The sequence below is a fragment of the Corvus hawaiiensis genome, chromosome 11 (genome assembly GCF_020740725.1).
Source record: "Corvus hawaiiensis isolate bCorHaw1 chromosome 11, bCorHaw1.pri.cur, whole genome shotgun sequence".
In the NCBI taxonomy this organism is placed as follows: domain Eukaryota; kingdom Metazoa; phylum Chordata; class Aves; order Passeriformes; family Corvidae; genus Corvus; species Corvus hawaiiensis.
In genome coordinates this window covers 17,644,220-17,664,800 of record NC_063223.1, presented here as the reverse complement: position 1 = coordinate 17,664,800, position 20,581 = coordinate 17,644,220, and the positions used below count along the sequence as shown (strand labels likewise).

General features: G+C 51.6%; 1 protein-coding gene and 1 long non-coding RNA gene across 4 annotated transcripts; one reads left to right on the top strand and one right to left on the bottom strand.

Moving 5' to 3' along the window:
• The first annotated feature begins 112 nt into the window (after window positions 1-112).
• On the top strand, window positions 113-15,442 carry GLYCTK (glycerate kinase). Of its 3 annotated transcripts, none has more exons than XM_048316105.1 (5): window positions 113-222; window positions 8,606-9,001; window positions 9,371-9,522; window positions 11,360-11,535; window positions 12,151-15,442. In XM_048316105.1, exons 1-5 carry the CDS (start codon window positions 143-145, stop codon window positions 13,057-13,059), a joined length of 1,713 nt encoding a protein of 570 aa, XP_048172062.1. In that variant the 5' UTR covers window positions 113-142; the 3' UTR covers window positions 13,060-15,442. The 3 variants fall into 3 exon arrangements, with proteins under 3 accessions (XP_048172062.1, XP_048172063.1, XP_048172064.1); XM_048316106.1 differs by lacking the exon at window positions 113-222 and adding an exon at window positions 5,443-6,673; XM_048316107.1 differs by lacking the exon at window positions 113-222 and adding an exon at window positions 6,759-7,168.
• Window positions 10,532-17,249, bottom strand: LOC125331766. The gene is made up of 3 exons (XR_007206183.1): window positions 16,781-17,249; window positions 15,910-16,157; window positions 10,532-13,852 (listed from the first exon to the last, which is right to left on the bottom strand). It is a non-coding gene; the product is annotated as an uncharacterized LOC125331766 (long non-coding RNA).
• Between the last annotated feature and the right edge of the window lie 3,332 nt (window positions 17,250-20,581).

Genomic DNA, 20,581 nt, shown 5'->3' with positions numbered 1-20,581 from the left:
GCCATCTTGCGGCTCCGGCGGCGCCGCGCGGGGCACCCTGGGAACGGGGTGTTGTGTGGGGAGGGGGAGCGTGCGCATGGGCTGCTGGGACGGGGGAGGGCGGGGTGTCCCGTACCCAGCGGCCATATTGAGTGTGGCAGGAATGGCAGAAAGGCCTGCGCTCTCCTGGCCCGCCGTGGCTGTCAGCGTCTGTCACCATTCCCGCCGCTTCCGGGGCCCGAGGTGGGAAGGGGCGGCGCAGGGCAGGGCTGGGCGGCTGTGGCGGGGTCGGGGTTCATTGCCAGTTCAGTACCCGCCCGCCCGTCCGTGCCTATTGTGGGGTCGGGGGGGGGAGGGTTGAGGGCATGACGTCATCCCGTAGAGCGGGAATGGCTTCGCGCGGCGGGAGCGCGTCACTTCCGGTGCCGGGCTGGGCGGGCGGCCTCGCGTTGCTCTGGGCCGTGAGGGGCCGCGGGAGCCCTGGGACAGTCTCACCTCACGCGGGATATTCCCCATATTGTGTCGATTTAAGGCGGTTTTCGGAGTTTCCAGTGGAAACTAGAGAGAAATGCAGCCGGCTGAACATGAACCCAGACGTGCCCAGGTGGCCAAGAAGGCCAGTGGCATCTGGCCTGTATCAGCAATAGTGTGGCCAGCAGGACCAGGGCAGTGGTTGTCTCACTGTACTGGGCACTGGTGAGGCCACACTTTAGTGCTGTGTCCAGTTCTGGGCCTCTCAATTCAGGAAGGAGATTGAAATACTGGAGCAGGTCCAAAGAAGGGCAACAGAGCTGGGGAAGGGTTTGGAGCACAAGTGACGTGAGGAGCGGCTGAGAGAGCTGGGGGTATTTACCCTGGAGAAAAGGAGGCTCAGGGGTGACCTTTTCGCTCTCTACAACTCCCCAACAGGAGGTTGTAGCTGGGTGGGGGTTGGCCTCCCAGGATGAGAGGATACAGCCTCAAGCTGTGCCAGGAGAGGTTTAGGTTGGACATCAGGAGGAATTTCTTTACAGAAAGGGGGCTTAGACATTGGAATGGGCTGCCCAGGGAGATGGTGGAGTCACTGTCCCTGGAGGTCTTCAAGGAAAGGCTGGATGTGGCACTCGGTGCCATGGTCTGGTTGACACTGTGGTGTTGGGTCGTAGGTTGGACTTGATGTCTCAGGGTTCTTTTCCAAGACAGTTGATTCTGTGGTTCTGTGAAATCATTTATGGGGCACACATGCTGTGCCAGCCTCTCAGCAGAGCCTGGCAGGAACAGCCTCTGGACAGCCCAGGGCAGCCAGGGAGCATCAGTCAGCTCCCCCTCCTTTGAAAATACACTGTGAACACTTTATCACCCTTCCCCTCCTCCTTTCAGTCCAGCTGTTGCACATTTTTATTTCCCAGTATTTTTTTATTCCTCTAAAAGCTTGTTGGCAGTACTACAGGAACATCACAGCTATAGCACCGTGTTCCTACACCACATAAGCTCTCAGGGAGAGGTGGGCAGCACACATTTAAGCCTTTGAGAAGCACACTGTGGCTTTTCAGGCTGCTGCTCCAGTACACACACCTTGGAACTGCTTTTTTCTATCACGAATCCTGATGACACGCTCAGTGTGCAAGTTTTTGTGTATTTCTTACCTTAAAAAGCTGTTCTTGGAGTATAAGAGTTGCTGTGAGAATCTCACCCCACAAAGTTTTCTGCTATTTTACATTTACAACACCAGCAGATCTTCTTGTCATTTTGGTCACCCAGAAACTCAGAATTAAAAGAAAAATAATAAACCGTAGATGCCTTCCTGAACGTTAATTGCATTTCCTTTCACAGTGTCCAGCATAGAGTTTGATTTTGCGTTTGGATCCTGTTGCCCTCCTGTGGTCAAACCTCGGCAAGTCCTGTTAAAGCTCTGCACGTCGTTCAAACAGGCTGAATTATTTTGTGTGCATGTCTGATTTAGTTAAATACTAATTTTCTCAGATTCCTTGCCCTTGCTGTTTGCCTGCTGGAGCTCCCCGTTGCATGTTTAGAGATCTCACACAACTCATCTTTTCACGCTGCGGTGGGACTGGCTCCTCAGAATGAGTTTCCTTTTTAACTTTGAAACAAAGTCAAACTTTCACACCAGAGTCCAGGGATACTCAGAACACACCCTCATTACTCCTGAGGGTCTCGGGGTCAGCTGCCCCTTTGTTAGGCCAGTTCAAAACCCAAAACTGGTTTTTGTGTGGTGAGAGGTTTTAGAAAAGCTCGGAATGTCGTGCCTCCTGCACACTCTAAATTGCAGGATCAAAGCCTGGATTATCTCCTGCAGGCCCGGGAGGTGACTCACCAATAACATCATAAGACAATTTACTTCAAAACACCTACAATACTTAGCTAAGTTTTAGAGTTGTATAACACCGTGGGTTGTTGATTTGATATTTTGTCACTTCCTTTTTATTCTTCTGCCTTTCTTCCTAATCGTTGGAACCTAGTTTGTCAGTTTATACCAAGCTGGAATTTAGCTGGCAGGATAATTGAATCTCCTAGAAAAATGTCATATTAAGTAGGAATTATGGATAATGCCCCTGCAAAATTAGTTAATGGAAAAAATGTTTAATTGCTGCTTGAGTAATATCGATCAAATGCAGTTATTCTACCTATGCATTTCTGTATTAGATACCACTGGAACCTGCACAATACAGGAACTTGTGCTTGCTCAGCAGCAAAAATTCACACTTCTCCCTACGGAGTGTCCTGAGGTTTCTGTGGGCCCTGACCTTGAGTTTATCACGGTTCCTCTGGAAGGTGCCTCCATCAGCAGCTCCCCCAAATTAAGCGCTCTGTGCTACTCTCTGGGTCACTAATGAAGCCGTGGGGTGACACGAACCCCAGCAGAGTCCCTGTTGATTACCAGATGTCAGCTGGACCCCGAGCCACTGCTTTCTGCCCTCTGAGCCCAGTGGTCAGGCTGGTTTCCAGCGGGGCTGGCTGTGATTGCCCAGCCCACCCGCCAGTGTGCTCACAGGAATGATGTCAAAAACCTCAGCAAAGTCCAGGCAGTTCACATCTGCTGCTTTCCACATTCCCCACAGCCTCTTGTCTCAGCCCAGAGGGCAGCTGTAATTGTCATCCTGTGACTGATTAAGATTCCTGGCTCTTTCTCCTCTTATGTTATTTCCAACTGAGGAGCTCATAATTTTCTGCTATTAATCCCAAAGACCATGACCTTGTATTTCGCAGCACTGAATTTCAACCCCTTTCTACTATTCCAGTCCTCAAGGCTCGCAGCTTTTCATCTTCTCTAGAATACTGTGATCCTTCCCTGTATTTTAAATGACTCTCATCTTTGATGGCAAGTTGTCTCAGAATAGAGAGTTTGAGAAATTACAGCATGAAAGGAAGTAGACTTGGCATGGGCTTGGCTTCAGGGTAGTGGTGTTCTGTGTTGAGCTACAGAAGAATTTTTAGTGAAACATTTTTCTTCCTTGCAATTCCCAGTGCATGGGAAAATCATTTCCAAAAGGTATATAGGGAGTGAAGGGAGTGTGACCTAGAAAAACTAGTAAGATGCATATGTCAAATCCAGTTAATTTTTTTTTTTTTGCTAATGATACTGATCTGTATATATAAAATGCTGAACAGAACACTTATCTTCCCTGTGTTTGGCCTTAAGCCACACTTCCCATCAAAGGCAAAGAGACCCTGTTGACACTTTCCTGGTGAGTAAATCAGTCATGAGAGCAACATATTTCTTTTCCAAGCAACATAGAGAAAGCCATGTATTGGAAACTAGGACTCCTGGGTTTCCCAGAGCTCAGCATATTCTTAAAACAAAGGTATCCAGGCTCCATCCTACTTTCTCCTGTGCCTGCCTGGCAAACCCTCTGCTCTCATCATACTGCTGCTGTCCACCCTTATCCTCTTTCCCACTTATGGATGCAGGAGCACTGCAGTGAGTGGGGGCAAAGGGCCTTTCACCCTGTCCCTGCACACCCACTTCATAGCTGCCCATCCTTGCTGCAGACGTTTTCTCTTTTACCAAACGCGAATGAGGCGGTGCAGTAATTTTATGCAAATCCATGTGCAGATTAAAAAATTAATCAAATTCTGAAATTTTCATTTAAAGAGATTAGTCTTGAAAAATCCCCCCTCTAATCCTCCCAGAATAGTCACTTGGAACAAGACTTCACTGGTTTGTTTCCCTCCTGGGTTCAGTGCATCTCCTGGAAAATTTTCTTGTAATGCTTTTGGGACCGTGTGGAGCAGCAAGCTTGGGTTTGAGCAGGGCTCACCAGGCAAATTAAAGTTGATATATCAAATGATAGCGAAGATGTGTCAGTAAGTGGGAACGGGGGAGTTTAAGGCAGTAAAATCTCCACTCCGTTGTACTTGATAGGTAAATTCCCCTGGTGATGCAGGAGAAATGGAAGCAGGGAGCCTTGGTGAGTCTGTCAGTAATTTACATGCCGAGAGGCCAGAAAAAAGTCGTGCAGCAAGAAAAACGAGGAGCAAGAGACACTGCTAAAACTTGCTGTGTCTGGGAGTTTACTACTGTAATCTGTCTTTTAGAGCTTGAGCTCAAAATTATCCTCGAACAATTGGGGTTTGATCCAGTGCCATCTCAAATATTTTCCTAGCCCCTCAGGGATTTTGAAGTTGACCCTGTACAAGGTGGGCCAGCCACCAGTCCTGGAGGAAATCCAGAGGCATCCTGATGGCATTGAAGCTAAAGTAACTTAGATCCCTGAAGTTCTTAGTTAAACCAGACATTCTGGCACAGCATCCTCTGATCTCACAGCACCTGAAAAGCTCAGGATGTGCATGTGGTTGGGTTGGCCTGCAACAAGCTCTATTGCCCCGACTTCAAAAAAAGCCACAAGCCCAAGATGCAAATCCTTGAGCAAACCTCCAACCACAGCACCTGGAATAGCTCAGCTCTGCCCAGTGATGGCAGACTGGTCCCTAGAAAGGAGTATTTTTCTGGCTTTCAAGTACCTGCCATGGAGTGAGGTGCTGGCTCATTTTTCTCACTGCATGGGCGCGGCCAGCTCATTTGTTCACTGTTTTCCTCCCCAGTGTGACTCCAAGTTTATGGCTCGGACACTGCCCTGCTACGTCCATGCTTTTGGTCTCTTGCCACTATCCAATTTACTTGGCAGCTTTACCACATTTCTGCCCCTACTGCTGGATTGTTTCTGTCTCCCTCTGACTTTGGCTCCTTGCCTACAGAATTGCTTTAATTAAAAAGTTGATGAAAGGTAATGCAAACGAGCATTTTGCCTGTATTTTATCACAGTCCAGCTCCTTTCCCTCCCTCTTTCCCAGAGAAGGTGAAAATGAGAAGCTGGGGGTTTGCTGCTTTTTGGTGTGAGAGCTAACAGTGGAAATTTCTACAGGCTTAGGAGGAGCCCTCTGAAGAAAGGGCTTATAATGGTGTGCGTAGATTATAATAAGTGCGTAGATTATTCATCAATGAAAGCTGAGGAAGTTTTCATTTAAAGGGGATTAATCTAAACCCCTTACAATCCTCCAGCTCTCTTTGGAACAGGCAATTCTTAGCATCATTTTCATCCTAAGCTTACTGCGAACTTACAGAAAACTTTTCAAAAGACTGTCTATATCCCAACTCCAAATTATACCAACCAGGGACAAAGGGAAGGTGTGAAACCTGAACCCCACTCCTGCCTATAGCATGTCACCTTATATCCGTGTAGAAGAGGGCTCATTCATCCCTAGGTGATTTTCCTGAGAAACTGGGAAACTAAGATTAGTGCGCGAAGCAATATGAGTCACATCACCAGCCCCTTCTCCCAGCCCAGATTCCTCCCAGCCAGCAGTGGGAAGAGGAAAATGCAGGGATGTGAGGGTGTAATTTCCCCTCATGCAATATGTAGCAGCTAACAGGCAATTACACCACTTCTAAACCCACCATCTGGGGGGGGGAGCCTGAGAGCTGCCATTTGGGTTATTTTTCTTTCCACAACTGCCTGTGTTTTGAGGTGATATTCAGTTCTCTCGATCTTGTTTTTAAAGCCTTAGTAAAATGAGTGGGAGTTTTATTTTTTGCTGATATCTACAGTGGATTTCATAGCACTGATTTATAGCTGTTCCCTGATGACATTTAGTACCCAGTGCCTGAGACTGTATAAATAAATTACATAAAAACAGATTTGTGGTATCATTAGCAGCACCCCCATTCCAAGGGGAGCCTCCAGTGAGCCTGTGTGTCTAATCAGAGCTGACAAGGAGCAGAGTCACACACTGAGACATCCAAAGCACATGGATCTGTGCCAAATTCAGCTCTCTGTTGCATTGGTATAAAGTTGGATAACCTCTGATTGCAAGGGGGTTTTACACTCTGTTTACTCTGCCTTTATACCTGTGCTCTCAGATCAGTGCCAGGCAGTGGACCCAAAAATCCCGAGAAGCAATGGAAAGGCACTTGCTGACTTGCACAGACTCTGGATCAGGCCTCGATGGTTAAAATATAATCTGAGTTCAGAGTGCAGAAAACAGATTACATGCCTGCTATTGTACTGAAATGCTTTCCAGAGTAAGCATTAGCAGTATGTACACAAGTGCCAGATGAATTACGCTGGCATTTAGTTTTTCCAGCTCCAGTAGGAGAGGATTGCTTTTAAAGAACTCACGTCTGCTGTGTCGTGTCTGGAGCTGGAGCTGAACGGGGCTGCCAGGAGGGCACGTGTGACAGGAGCCACGGTTGCAGGTCTGGTTGTGCTCAATTCCCCCGGGCTTCAGGGTCAGCCGTGCACAGAAACATCAAGGCAGAGACAAACCTGTTAAAAACTTTGGGGCTTTATTTTCTTAAACTCCCCAGGCTCCATTTAAGCTTTTTTCTGCAGCCATTCCTGCAAACCCTGTATGGAAGCTCAGATGAGGTGACCTGGGGTGTGATGCACCTCTGCTTTGTAGCACCTTCCTCCGATTGCACTGTGCTGCCAGGTGAATCAGACACCTGCTGGGAGCAGAGATGCTTATCTCGGTGCCTGAGAGGTGCACAGCTGACTTCACTGCGGTCAGCACAGTTACCCTGGCCTTCACTGAAGTGGGGTCAGTGGTTTAAACCGCTGGCAGCATCAGCTGCCGTGAAGTTTAAGAGTCTGGTAACAAAGTGGTCGGAGCACCCTGTCTTTTGTTCTCCTAGCTCCTCGTGGTTGAAAAGCCAGTCTTTCTGACCAGCACCTAAAGGGAGTACAGATAGGTAGTTAATCTGCCTTGGCTTTTGCCTTTAAAATCTGTTCTCCTAAGCATTAAATCGTTTACTGTTAGCCTTGTTCTTAAGGGTCTTTTCCCACTTCAGTGATTCTTGGGGTTCTTTCTCTGACAAACCTTTGATTCTCCATATGGCCTTACCTACAAGTCCCTTGTCCAAAGATTTCAGAATGTGCCCAAGTTTCAGTGCCTTAGAAGGTGCTTGTGTAAGGGGTTTTTCTGTAGATCCTTTGGGTCCCTGCAGCAAAATAAGGCAGATTTAGACTCAGAGGAGCTGTTGAAAAGCTTGTCCAGCTTAATGATTAACACCTTGCAATGCTATGGGAGTGTCAGGACAAATAGACCTCTGGACTCCTGAGCTCTCCTAAAAGAAGCCCTTGGACAAAACACATCCGCTTACTAGAGAGAGGATTAACTCTCTCAGGTCATTTCAATGGGTCTGTGATCAAGTGTGTCACTTGGACTGCTTCAGCCTCCTGGCATCCTTCCTTAAATGCCATGAGCAGGAGAGATGCAGATCACAAGGATCTTTGATCCTCAGAAACCAGCAGTGAACTTGCTGCCAGTTAACAGAAGGAAGGAGAAATGCTGGGAGGGAATGAATGTGTGTTTGCTGGCAGGGGCTGCCCTTCCTCTGTCAAGACAAGTATCTGCCCTTGAGCAGCTGAGATCTTTTGGTCCATGCACAGATCTGTTGCATATAATGCTAATGCTCTGTGGAGAACAGCTCAAATGGGCTTTCACAGACACAGCTGGCAACTTTACTTGGATATGTAGTCTTATTTGGGCTCTAAATCTGATTTTAATGGATAATGAGGACTAGAAGAGAAAGGTAAATGAAGCCTGGTGTTAATTTGCTGTTTGGTGAGGAAACCTCATTACTGGTCTCTCTGTGGCCACCAGCAGCGAGGGACGAGGCAGCCAGCAAGGCTGTTGTTTCTCCTCAGTCCATGTCTGATGCTGCTGGGACACATGGGGCAATGCACAGCCAGAGGATGAGATCAGCATTTGGCTAGCATTGAGGAAGGGAGTTAATGTAGTGAAAAGCTGTTCCACCCAGATGCCCTGCTCTCTCCGGGACAGAGAGCAGCTTCCACAGTTTGGAAAGGTGTCAAATGCTAAGCAAATAGAAATGATGGCTTGCCAGTGGCAAAGCTACAGTGATGGAGAAGCTGGCTGGCAGAGCTCGCCTTCCCTGCAGGAGGTGATGAGATTGCAGGGGAATCACAAGCTGACAGGTAGTTTGAATGTGACACTGTCCTTCCCTTCATCCTGCCTGGGGAAAAGTTAGAAAATGCTGCTCACATGGCACCTTAATCTAGGGGAAACAGGAGCTAGAGTTCCATGGTTCATGTTTTGACCTCTCTGTTCTTTCTGTGACAGCCCTGTCTCTTCTACTAGCAAAAATGTTCACTCTCCCTTGCAGGTTGGAGGCTGCTGGCTGTCCCAGCCCTCGAGGCCTTGCCAGTGCTGGCAGAGAGTGCACAAGCCCACCCCACAAGGCAGAGTGGCTCAGCCCTGCCAGCCTGTGTACCATGTCTCTCCGCGAGCACGCGCTGTCCCTGTTCCGTGGCGCCGTGGGCACCGTCCGCCCGGCTCCCATGCTGAAGAGGGCTCTGAAGCTCCAGGGAGATGGGTGCCCTCAGCTGCTGGTGAAGGGCCAGGCCTTTCCAGTGAACAGGGATCTGTACCTGGTGGGTTTTGGAAAAGCTGTGCTGGGGATGGCCGCAGCAGCAGAAGAGATCCTGGGAGACCACCTCACTCGGGGCATCATCAATGTGCCGCTAGGGATCCAGGAGAGCCTGCAGCGAGCAGGAATGCAGTAAGGACTGTTTCTGGACAATTCTGGGGAGCAGGAAGGAGGGGTGTAGGCTGCTGGATTTGTCCTCTGTGGGATGTTTCTGAGAACACCTTAAGTCCTTTCCAGCTGTCCTTGTGCTGTTGCCCACCCTGTCAACCCCACCGCTCTCATCTTCAACCACCATCACGTCCCAGTGACACCAGTGACACAGCCCACCTCTCGTGCTGGTAGTGCTGCCTCTCCAGCTATGGGGAACACTCAGCAAAGGCCATCTCCCTGTCCTGGTCACTCACTGTATGCCACTGGTACACCAGGCACCCGCAGGTGACAGCCTGGCTGCCTGTGTGGGTGCACAGATCCGTGGTGTGATTGCCTCTCTTACCTCACCAGGGAGATGCTGCTGAAGCCACACAGCAAAATCCAGGTCATTGAAGGCGCCAAGAACAACCTCCCAGACACAGAGGCTCTGAAGGGAGCAGCTGCCATCCAGGAGCTGGCTGAGGGTCTGACTGCAGATGACCTGCTCCTTGTGCTCATCTCAGGTAGAGTGGGGATCCCAGAGAATGGGATCTGCTGAGGGCCCCCAGCTGCCTGCCCACCCACAGCCGTGCAGCAAGGGAGCACTGTGCTGTGCCAGCCCCTTCAGCATGGACGCTTGCACCTCTGATTTTTCCTCCCTCTTCTGCCATCCTTTCTCCAGGGATGCAGCAAGAGACAGCACAGGGCTTCGGGCTGCTGCAGTGGACACGCCTCCCAGCACTGGAAAGAGGCTGAGCTGCACAGGCTGGGTCCTGCCATTGTGCCACCACAGTGAAGTGGCACCTCTGTGCCCAGCCTGGCAGCTGTTCTCACCTCTTGGCAAGGAGGCACTTTCTTCCTGCCCCCTCCTTACATTTGGGGATGCAGACTTGGAGAAGCAAGCACTTGGTGGACTTGCATGCTCTGAATTTGTGCAGGAGTGTGTGTCTGAAAGCTGAAATTTGGGACTGACCTTTCCCAGGGCTTGGCTCCTTCCCAGCCAATGGAAATGAGGCCTCCAGGTACCACACAGTAAGCTGCCTGCCTTGCAGGAGCAGCCCTGCACACCCCCAGGGCCTGGCTGCTGGCCCCCAGGCTGTCCCCAGATCCAGGGCTGTGTAAGAAGGTGCATCAGAGGGATGCAGTGACATCACCTCATCCTGAGCTCAGTGGGTGTGACAGGGCAAAAGCATGCAGGGGCTGAGAGCAGCTCTGCAGAACTGCCTTGGTCTTCTCTGCTCAGTGTTTATTCCTCTGTGGATGCTGAAGCCTGATCCAGTACAGAGAGAGCAGTGCCATTAGGCAAACACCCAAGTGACTGGAAGCTAGCTATGCTTTCTGGGGATTCCCCTGAGCTTCCTCCTGTCTTTTGGCTACAGGGATCTCCAAGAGACTCCTCAGCCCTTCAGGGAGCTGGTACAGGATCTCCCCGTGGCTGTGACTCCCTATGCATGTGCACTCCCACACAGCAGCCGGTCCCCAACTGCTCCTGCCTCTCAGCTAGATCCCTGGCTATTGACTGAAACGCAGGCATTTGCATTTGTTTTTCTTGCTCATCATGTTTTATTGATGCTGATTTGTCTCAAACCTCTGAGCAGCCTTTGCATTTTGACAGTAGCTTTCAGCTGTACTTCTGTGCGTGTTCACTCTCTGCACAGACCTTGCTCTTTTCTCCTCTGTGTTTTCCATCCATTCCACTTTTCCATTAGAACCTTGCCTTCTTTTCCACATTTCCAATGCCTGCTTGTATCAGACAGAATTCCCATCAGTGAAGCTATCACCCTGGACTCTGGGTGTGCTTTGTCCTTTGCATTACTGTCCCCCCTTTTCTTTCCTCCCAGGCCTAGATGAATGCGGTTCAGCACTTTCCAATCTTGCTGCATCCCTAGCCAGTGTTTTTACACACTATCCTGAATAAATGGAGCCACCAAAGCAGGCAGTGTCCCCATGTGCCCAGCACTGACTGCAGTGTGAGCTGTGGAGGCCGTGCTCCCTGCTCACCCACCCAGGCAGTCATTGAATATCAGTGTGAGGACCCACTTGTAGCCCAGTGCAGAGGTGAGGGTAGTTGCTGTCCCTCTTCTGTCATCCCCACAACACTGCAGGCTTGTGGTGCCCCCATCCAGCCAGGCTCACACTGCCTGGGTGAAGTGTAGCTGGCTGCAGAGAGTGCAGGACAGCAGTAAATAAAACCCATTGGTGAAGATGACTGAATTCTCCAGAGATGTTAGCTTAGGTCCCCAATCACCTCTGCCTTCCCTCCAGACACTGGTGAGGGAAGAGAAAAGGTTCAAGCCTTGCTCTCCTTTGTCCTCCTTTTCCTTCTATCCTGACATCCTTACCATCTCTTCTGCATCCTAGGGGGTGGATCAGCCCTACTGCCTGCTCCCATCCCTCCCATGCTCCTTGAAGAGAAGGAGAAACTCACAAAGCTGTTGGCTTCCCGAGGAGCTGCCATACAGGAGCTGAACATTGTCCGGAAGACTCTGTCCGTGCTGAAGGGTGGAGGGCTGGCCCAGCTGGCACATCCTGCACGGGTAACCAAGGGAAAGCCCCTGCTTGCCCAGAGATCACCCATCTACCCTCAAAATAGAGGTTTAATCAACTTGCAAGGTTTTTCTCTATACTGAGTGAACTCTGCACACTGTTTTGGGGCCCTCTGGCTGAGGTTTCACTAAGGACCGAAACTCTCAGGGAGACAGAGATGGAAGAGTGGGAATTCAGACTTGGGAAACACCAGCCATCCCATCACACCACTCTCTGCAGACCACAGCCCACACCCAGCAGGCACTTCCCAGTGTTGGTGCTTCAGCACAGCACTTTCAAGGCTGACTCTGACCCTTGGCTCCCCTGGGGGCTGTTCTCAGCGTGTGCCATTGCCGAATCCACACTGGGTTGGGCCTGACAAGTGCAGTGTCACAGGCTACATCTTCCAACATGATGGTCCAACTTCAAAGGGGACTGCAAATATGTGGGCTTGAGAAGGGCAAAGTGACACTCACAGGTCCATAAAATAAAAATAGTCACAAACCTACCCTGTTTCCATCTGCTTTGATGTGGGGGTGGCACTCAGATCAGTGCTTATGCCAGGGCTCTTGTGTGGTCACCTGTCTTTGCCTCCTGCAATAATCTGTGGGCATTTCTTTCCACAGGTGGTGAGTCTCATCCTGTCTGACGTGATAGGTGACCCCCTGGACATCATAGCAAGTGGGCCCACTGCTGCCAGCTCCCACAGTGTCCAAGACTGCCTTCAGATACTCACCAAATACAACCTGCTGCACAACCTGCCCAAGTCAGTGGAAACGGTCCTCTCCAGCTCTCCCACCAAGCCCACTGCTCCAGAAAACTACTCCCACGTTTCCAACATCATCCTTGGGTCAAACACACTGGCTTTGGAAGAGGCCAAACACCAGGCCGAGGGCCTGGGCTATGCAGCTCTGGTCCTGAGTGCAGCAGTCCATGGGGAAGTCGGCCGTGTTGCCACGCTGTACTGCCAGCTGATCCAGCTGGTCTGCCTGGGCTTCGCCGGCCTCGGAGACGGGCCCCTGAGTGACGAGCTGAGGGGGAATCTCCTGCAGCTGGCAGCAGAGCTACAGATCCCAGGTTTGGAGCTTGATGAGTTTCTAAAGGCCCTGCGAGGATTAGGGCCTGACAGACCAGTCTGCATCCTGGCCGGTGGAGAAACCACAGTCCAGCTCCAAGGAACCGGCAAGGGAGGGAGAAACCAGGAGCTGGCCCTGCGTGTGGCGCTGGGGCTGCACCGGGCTCAGGCCTGCACAGGAGCCAGCAGCCCCCAAGGGAGGTGTGAGATCCTCTTCCTCAGCGGGGGAACAGACGGGCAGGACGGGCCAACGGAGGCAGCAGGAGCCTTCTGCAGCCCAGGGCTGGTGGCTGAGGCGCTTCAGGAGGGCTTGGATGTGGAGGCCTTTCTCAGGAACAACGACTCCTACACGTTCTTCAGCCACTTCCAAGGTGGGCATCACCTCCTGGTGACAGGCTTGACAGGCACCAATGTCATGGACATCCAGGCCATTTTAATTAGAGCCATGGAGAGATCATGAGAGCTCCCTCTGCAGATATCCAGATGCAGTTAATTAGGAGCAGGAGTATATGAACGCACCAATGCTGCAGACAAATGCAAACTACTTAAATTAGGGCTCACTGTCGAGGCTGCTACTGTCCTTGACAGAAACAATCCACTAATTAGACACGAGTGGATGTCCACAGCAAAAACAAGCACTTTTAATTGGGGGGATCAGAGGAAGGTAAGAGGTCACATTACAGGCAAGGAGACTGGATTTAAGACTTGTGACTGCTTCAACTATAGTTAATTTAAGAGTGTGGGGAAGTTGAGGCTGTGGCATGGTTCCCAGGGAGAGCCCTTGATGCACTGTTGTACTTCCAGTGCTCCCAGCTCAAGAGCAGCTCAGCACTGGGGTTTTAGGGGTTCACTAGAGCAAATTACAGTGACTGAAGGATGTAAAAGCAATAACAGCAAGGCCTGCTCACCTGAGGCATGGAGGTGCTGGGGGAATGTGGTGGGAAGGGGACTCCAGCACCCGCCCCACATGCCAGAACAGTGCCCTACAGCTCTTCCCACACCAGGGTACTGAGGTGACAGAGACCCCAAGCCCAGCAGGATGCACACCTAGGACTGTGGCTAAGAAGCACATTGGCAGAGAGAAGTTCTTGATACTGGCTGGGTGACACAAGCAGTGCACAGTGACAAAGAGGATGACATACCTTCACTGTGCAGTGTAAGGATGGGGACGAATGAAGGGCAGTGACAAGCCAGCCGAGTGGAGTCCTCCTCCAGCTTCCTTCCCTCCACAGGAACATCTTCCCTGCTGGTCCCTGTTGGGAAAGCCTCCGTGCCAGCAGCATGTATGCTATGAGCTTTCATGGTGTTGTTTTCCAGCTGTCTAGAAAACTGTCGTGCATCCAGCCTGAGCCACTGACCTTTCCTCTGCGCTAAGGCAGAAGTCACTGTCATTCTGATTAACTGCTAATTCCACAGAACAAAAGGCAAGGAAACCTTCATGCTCAGCTCTCCTGACCCATGCTGCTGAGCTGATCAAAGGGCAAATCTGCCAGAGCTGTGCTCTGACAGGGAGCTGCTCCCCCCACATGCACGAGGACACAGTGGTTATCACGTTTTTGTCACCTACTGCAGTGTGATATGTGGGAGAGCAGAGATGAGCTTGGTTTCCCAGGACATGGATCTCACAGTGGGGCTGGATTTCAGGAGGGCTTTGCCTGCAGCAACAGGCACACTGATGGTTTGGCTGGATATTCAAAGGACTTCAGCTCAGCAGCCAGTATGACCCAGCACGTCTGACTCCTTTTGAATATCCATCTGTTTGTTACAGAGCCTAAGTGGGAGCTGAGCTCCTTTGAAAATCCAGCTCTAATGTAATAGGACACGCTTGACTCAGACTCTTTCCAGACAGACCGACCTACTCCGTGTGGCTGATCTCATCTCATGACATAAATACACCATTGTGCCACCACCCTGAGTTGTGGTGTCTCACTGAACGGTTGCTCTGCGCCCCACTTCAAGGTGGATCAGAGGGTGGGGTTTTGAGGAGGACGCAAAACCTCCTATTTTGGTTTTGAAGCCAATATCTAACAAGTAGGGATATCAGCAGGACCATCATGGGGCCTGGTGTCGATGCCAGGCTGGCAGCTGGACTGTCTGGGCGACAGCCCAGGCTCAGAGTAAGGCACAACCCTGGGAATTTCAAAACCCCAGTCTTGCCCGGTGGTTTAAACACATCCCCGCATCTCATTTGTCCTCAGAGTCTGAAGGTCTTCTGTAACATGCCTGAACTTGCTCACACTGGCAAACAGCTCCGAGATCTGCTGGGGAAAATCTGCCAAGAGTTATAGAGCTCGCTGTGCCTCTGTAATGTCGGGGGGTGGTTGTGCAGGAGGAGCTGCTTTGTGCCGTGTGTTTTTCTCCGGAGGTCGTTGGCAGGTCGCCTGCTCCATGCCCAGCAGGGCAGCTCCACAGGGGCACTAACACGGGCAGCGATACAGCCAAAAGTCTGGCTGCAGCCAGGATAACTGCCTAAAGCTGGCTCCACAACGTGGGGAATGCTCCCTGGACTATTCTGCTCCAGCAGAATGCAGAGTTTCGGGCTGGGGTGCCTGGTAGAAGGGTCACTTCAGCAGTGCCAGCCTGGGCACACTGCCACGGGCCCACCATAACCCCCGGCCACCGCTCTGCCACATTGCTGAGCACCACCCTGGTCCTTGGAGTTGCTGCTTGTGCTGCCTCCCAGTCAAGTTCAGAGGACCTTGGGCTAGTGCTGGCTGGCTTCTCCTGGGAAATGCCTACCTCAGGTAGCCTGAGCATTGTCCTTGCTTCCTGAATGGTGGCTTTTCATAACAATTAAAGAGTGTGTGTTGGGGAGAAGTCTAATAAAAGGTTTGTTGAAAGGATGGATCTATTTGAAGTACATTTCCCATCTACCTTTGCTTGGCTGCCATACATGGATTTTGTTCTTGTCCTTTCTTTCCTAATGAGGAGATAACAGGCCAGGGGGAGGTTCAGCAAGAACACCCAGGCTACAAAAGTACTTCTCTGATGCTTCTACCTGGATAACTCAAAGCTCCATTTCCAAAGGGCTGTTTGGGTGGACCTTGGGCAGCTTCTGCCTAGGGACAAAAGGAGCGTTGGAGTGTGTGCAGCCCTCACAGACAAAGCATCATCTTATTCCTCTGGATAGCACTCAGCAGGGAATTGTCTGCTATTGCTCCAGCCCAAATCCAGCTCCCTCTGACCTGCGGTCCCTTCACAAAAGGGCAAAAGGCCCCACACATGAGCCAACATACATTTGGGGCACACTGGTCAGGTTTAGGAGGACTTGTGGGATAACACAAATGTTAAGACACGAGAGCATCCTTACCTGCCTGGTAACAATTTGCATCTGGGCTGGCAGGAGCAATGAGTTTCCCATCTCACTCGAGTGAGTCACCACTGCTGAGCAGGGCTTTGCAGCTTGTCTGTGCCGTCCTGGATGGGATATTGGCCTCGTGGGAGTAAAGCCATGCAAATGAAGAAACCAGAGCGTGGCTGTGGTCACACCAAGCAACCCCAGTGTGTGGGCTCTGCTGGGACCAGCTCCGTGCCGCCCTGGCTCTGGGGTGCTTGTGCCTAAGGAGGAAAGTCACAGAGAGAGTGAGGACAATAAGAGCCACTCAGGCTTGACACTCCCAGTCCCTTCCCTTTTTATCAGAAAAGCAAAACTTTCTACACCAGCCAGACTTCAGGAAGAAGGCAGTTGGGTGAAGATGGCCAGCAGCTCCCTGGCCATATCCCTACACATGGGCAGGGGACACTGGGAGGTAAAAACATGCCCAGATGCTGGGTGGGGAGTGGGTGAACAAAGTCTGGGTGTGTTCAGGGTTGATTTGCTCTCCTAAGTGGGCAGCTCGTAGCCAAACAGTGCTAACAGCCAGGAGAAGTAACAGCGTTATTAACAGCACGAGCTTTTGGCAGTAAATTAAAAATCTTGGCTGCCACCCTTGGCTCTGCTCTTGCCTCTTAGAAGACATTAATATCACAGCTCCCCAGCATTCCCATTATCACTTCATTAAGGATCCAATAATGATAAATGTGGATGGTTTTATTTTGCACGGAGGCTGATTAATGGCCAATAATTCACTAGGTGTTAATGGGGCCCTTCTTTATGGAGGCATTGGAAGGGGCTGCCTTTCATCTCCTCCACAAGCCACGGTTTTCACTATTTTTGCCAATGTGACAGATATAACACAAACCTTGAAAGAGCAGCTGAGGCCTCTTGAGAAACCTTGAAGAGCATTGTGCCTGGGGCAGCCCTTGCTGTCGTGGCCATTCCTCAGCATCTTTTTCCTCTTCTTCCTCCTCCCCTGTGCTGCTGGCAGTGCCTGCACCCAGAAGCTGTTGCCCATCTCCCAGGATAGTCAGGGACAAAACCAAAGCAGCAGATTCCCCAGGGTTGAGCCCACCAGCGCAGTCACCACGGCTCTCCACAGCAGATGTGGTGCAGAACCAGGCTCACTCTTTCAAGGGTGTGCAATGCAAGGAGTGGGCTTGTGCTGGCCTCACCCCAAAGCAGCTTGGCACCCCTCACCTGCATCCCAAGAGGGCTGGGGAGCCTGGGATGCAGGACGGAGTCCAGGCTGAGGCCAGCAATCCTCCTCCAGCACCCCAAGGAACAGCTCTGGTGGCTCCTCCGAGGCCGGCTCCCGTGGCACAGGGGCTGCTCTCCGCCGTAGGACCCCGGCGTATTGCACGGCTTCAATCCCTATATGAAGTGGGATGTATAATCACATAGGAATAAAAAGCCATACAAGACGGCAGGCTGCGAGATGCTCTGTGCTGGAGGACGACGGGACAGTCCCTCTGCAGTGGCTGCCACGGCCCCCGCTGGGATGGAGCCGGACCTCAGGGAACCCCCAGGATTCCCCCCAGCCCCTGTACGGGGTCTGTGGGGAGACACAGAAGGCCTGTATCAAGCAGAGAAGAGAGGCGATGTGTCAGCCAGGAGAAAGCTGGGGAGGCCCCAGAGCTGCTGGAGAGGAGCCCCAGGAGATGTCAGCGCTTGCTCCCAGCTCTCCCAGCTTACAAGGGCCTCCCATCCCAACTCCCTGCTGGGAGCTGTGACAAGACTTGCTCTGTGCTACACCCAGACCTCCTCCCCTCTCACAATCCCCATCCTGGAGCATCACCCTGCAGGAGCTCCTCCAGCCTGGGAACACTCTGCTTGTACCACCATCATCCTTCAAGGCTTTACCAGCCCCACCAAGGCAATGGGTACCACAGCCCTCCAGCACCATCACAGACACCTGGTGAAGGGAGGAAAAGGAGCCAGCCTCCTCCCTGTGGAGGTCAGAGCATCCTTCTCCCCATGAACAGGGAGAGGAGGGCCCGGCAGCTGGAGCGAGCGGTTGCGGGGAGCTGTCAGCACCCAGCTGTCAGAGCCCAAATCCCCTGGCAGCCCATTAGGAGCAGCTCCTGGTTGCCTGCAGGAGCTCTTGACAGGGGGCCAGGCACTGGCGTGAACAAGCGTGGATCCTCCACTAAGGAGGTGGATGTGGGTGGAAGGAAACCAGGGAGCTGCTCCTCCAGTGAGTGCTCACGGAGCAGCACTGGCACAACCCCGTGTTCTGGGGTGGGGGTCAACCAGGGCAGGCTCCGCTGGGAGCCCACCCAAGCAGAGCTGGGGATGAAGCCAAGTGGTGGCCAGCAAAAAGGGCTGTTTGTGCCACCTCCTCTCCTCCTGCATTTCTGCTCACATCCCGGCAGCGATTCTGGCATCTGCGGGATGGGAAACCTGGAGCAGTGCCTGGGGCAGCAGGGAACGGTGGTGGGTGCAGGCTCATGCAGTGCAGCCCAGACACAAACTGAGAAGGGAAGAGCTGCTTCTAGCTAAAAAAACCCAAACCGGAACCAACCAACCAACCAGAAAACAAACAAACAAATCCCCCCCCCCCCCAAAAAAAAACCAAAACAACAAAACCCCCCCAACAAAGTAGCAATACCCTCTCGGGTTGCCACACAGCACCAAAAAACTCTTTTTGCTGGCCCAAGACAGTGCAGCCACCAGCTGAGCACCACGGTGTTGTCTTAAGCAGCTCCAGGGCCTGAGCCACCCCAGAGCCATCACTCTGGGCTCCCCTTAAACCAGCAGGAGGAATTTCAAGCCTCAGGGTGCCTTTCCATGCCACAGGGTAGCACTGGGAACATCAACACTCTTCAAAACACTCCCCGAAGCCTTCCTCCACCTCCAGAGTCCGGGTTTCTCCAGGGGCTGGAGCTATGCAGAAGGGTGAACTCTGCATATCATCCCTCGTGGAATGTCCTTACCCACGCTGAAGGGTGGATGGGCAGGAGTCCTGACGCAAGGGTCTCCACATGTCCCCTCCCAGGGCAGTGCAGGCAGGGGGCTGCCAGACCCCCAAGGAAGGGGGAATCCATCCACACAGAAGCTTTGTTCAGTGCAAAACCTGGAGGGTTTGGCTTTCCACATCAGTATTTCCTAGGCTCTCACCCATCTGCTCCAAGAGCTGTGAAGAGGCAAGGGTCAAACCACATCACTGCCACGTTTTGGGAGGATGAGGGGAGACAGCCCCGGCTCTCCCTTAGCCAGGCTGTGCCACGGAATTTGCCAGATTAGGCACGGTGACTCTTTTTAAAGCACAAATACCACAGCTCAAGGGGCTTGACCCGACCAAAATCCCCAGCAAAACCCACACAGGAAGCGAACGGTGCCGGGCATTAGGATGGCAGGGAGGAGACACTCACAACCGGACACGGTGATGGCAGCGCCGGCTCCTCGATCGCTCCTTAACTGCCTCCAAACCAAGTCAGCAATTACGGGATCATCAGCTGATGAATTGTAGGAAAAGATGTGTTTGTGAATCACTGCACCCCGGCTGGGTAAGAACACCACCAGCGCTGTATTTGGGAGCAATTACTCTCCCCGAGCATGTGAATCATTAGGTATAATTACCCTAATAAATAAAAGGAAGATAACTCCAGTCTCTAGCCTAATCTAGAACAAGCGATTTTCGAGGAGAGCTGTATGAAATAAAACCAGGAGCACAAAGCAGAGGGAAAGCACGGGAAGAGGAGAGCTTCAAAACCTGGATGTGCCATTTATCCTTCTCACAGCAACCAGGGCCAGCCGGCAGCAATGGAGTGAGTCTCTCCCACAGCTCCTCACTGGAGTTTGCTGGCAGAGAATTTGCCATAGAGGGCTCAGGTTTGGATGCAGCAGGGTTGTCCCTTCCCAAGGCAGCATCCCACCGGAGCACAACTTCTCTTGGCAAAAGTTTCCCTGCTACAAAAATGCAAACAGGTTAAAAGAAAAACAAACTGATTTATTTTGGGGATGATGGGGGGGCAACGGTTACTCGAGTCTAACAAAACCATTTTGCTTTTCCTCTGGGAAACGCTGGAATGAAAAAAAAAAAAATACTCTAAGCCCACCCCACTCAAAGTTGACATTTTGAAACGAAGCAGCAATTTTCTTCTCCACTTAAAATGTCATCACAGACTTTTGCTGTAAAAAAAAGCAGCTTTCCCTGAGTGACATTTTGAGGGGAAATGTTGACTTAAAACCAGAAGGAAACCCCCAGTCCATGCAATGAAATGTTTCGAGCTGCAGTGAGACTCCTTGGAGGGAAATTGGTATTTTTTGCAGGAAAAAAAACAAAATAAACAAAAAAGCCACATATTTAGTGGTTTGAATTTCCCACGGAACAAACCCATCCTCAAGGAGGCAAGACTTTTGAAAAGGATGGAGCAACATCACTACCCTGTCCTGGAAGAAACAGCATCCCTAATTCTGGGCAAGTTTTCTCAAAAGCCTTGCAAAGCAAAAAAGCCAGCAGTAGTGTGTGTGTTTGTCCTAGCAGGTGCCAGGCAGGTGGTGCTGGCTCTGTCCTGTCCCTGCAAGATGCCAGTGCAGGAGCTGCTCCTGCCCAGCCCAGCAGCGGGGAAGATGCCAAGGCCAGGGGGTGCTGGCACCGGAATGGGGAGCCCTGGTGAGCAATAGCAGGGTTTATCCCACAGCCTTTGAGGGGAGAAATTGG

Coding starts and splice junctions, on each gene's coding strand:
- GLYCTK (XM_048316105.1), top strand. CDS start 143: ATGGCAGAAAGGCCTGCGCTCTCCTGGCCCGCCGTGGCTGTCAGCGTC. Junction 9,002..9,370: donor CTGCAGCGAGCAGGAATGCA/GTAAGGACTGTT, acceptor TTACCTCACCAG/GGAGATGCTGCTGAAGCCAC. Junction 9,523..11,359: donor GCTCCTTGTGCTCATCTCAG/GTAGAGTGGGGA, acceptor TCTGCATCCTAG/GGGGTGGATCAGCCCTACTG.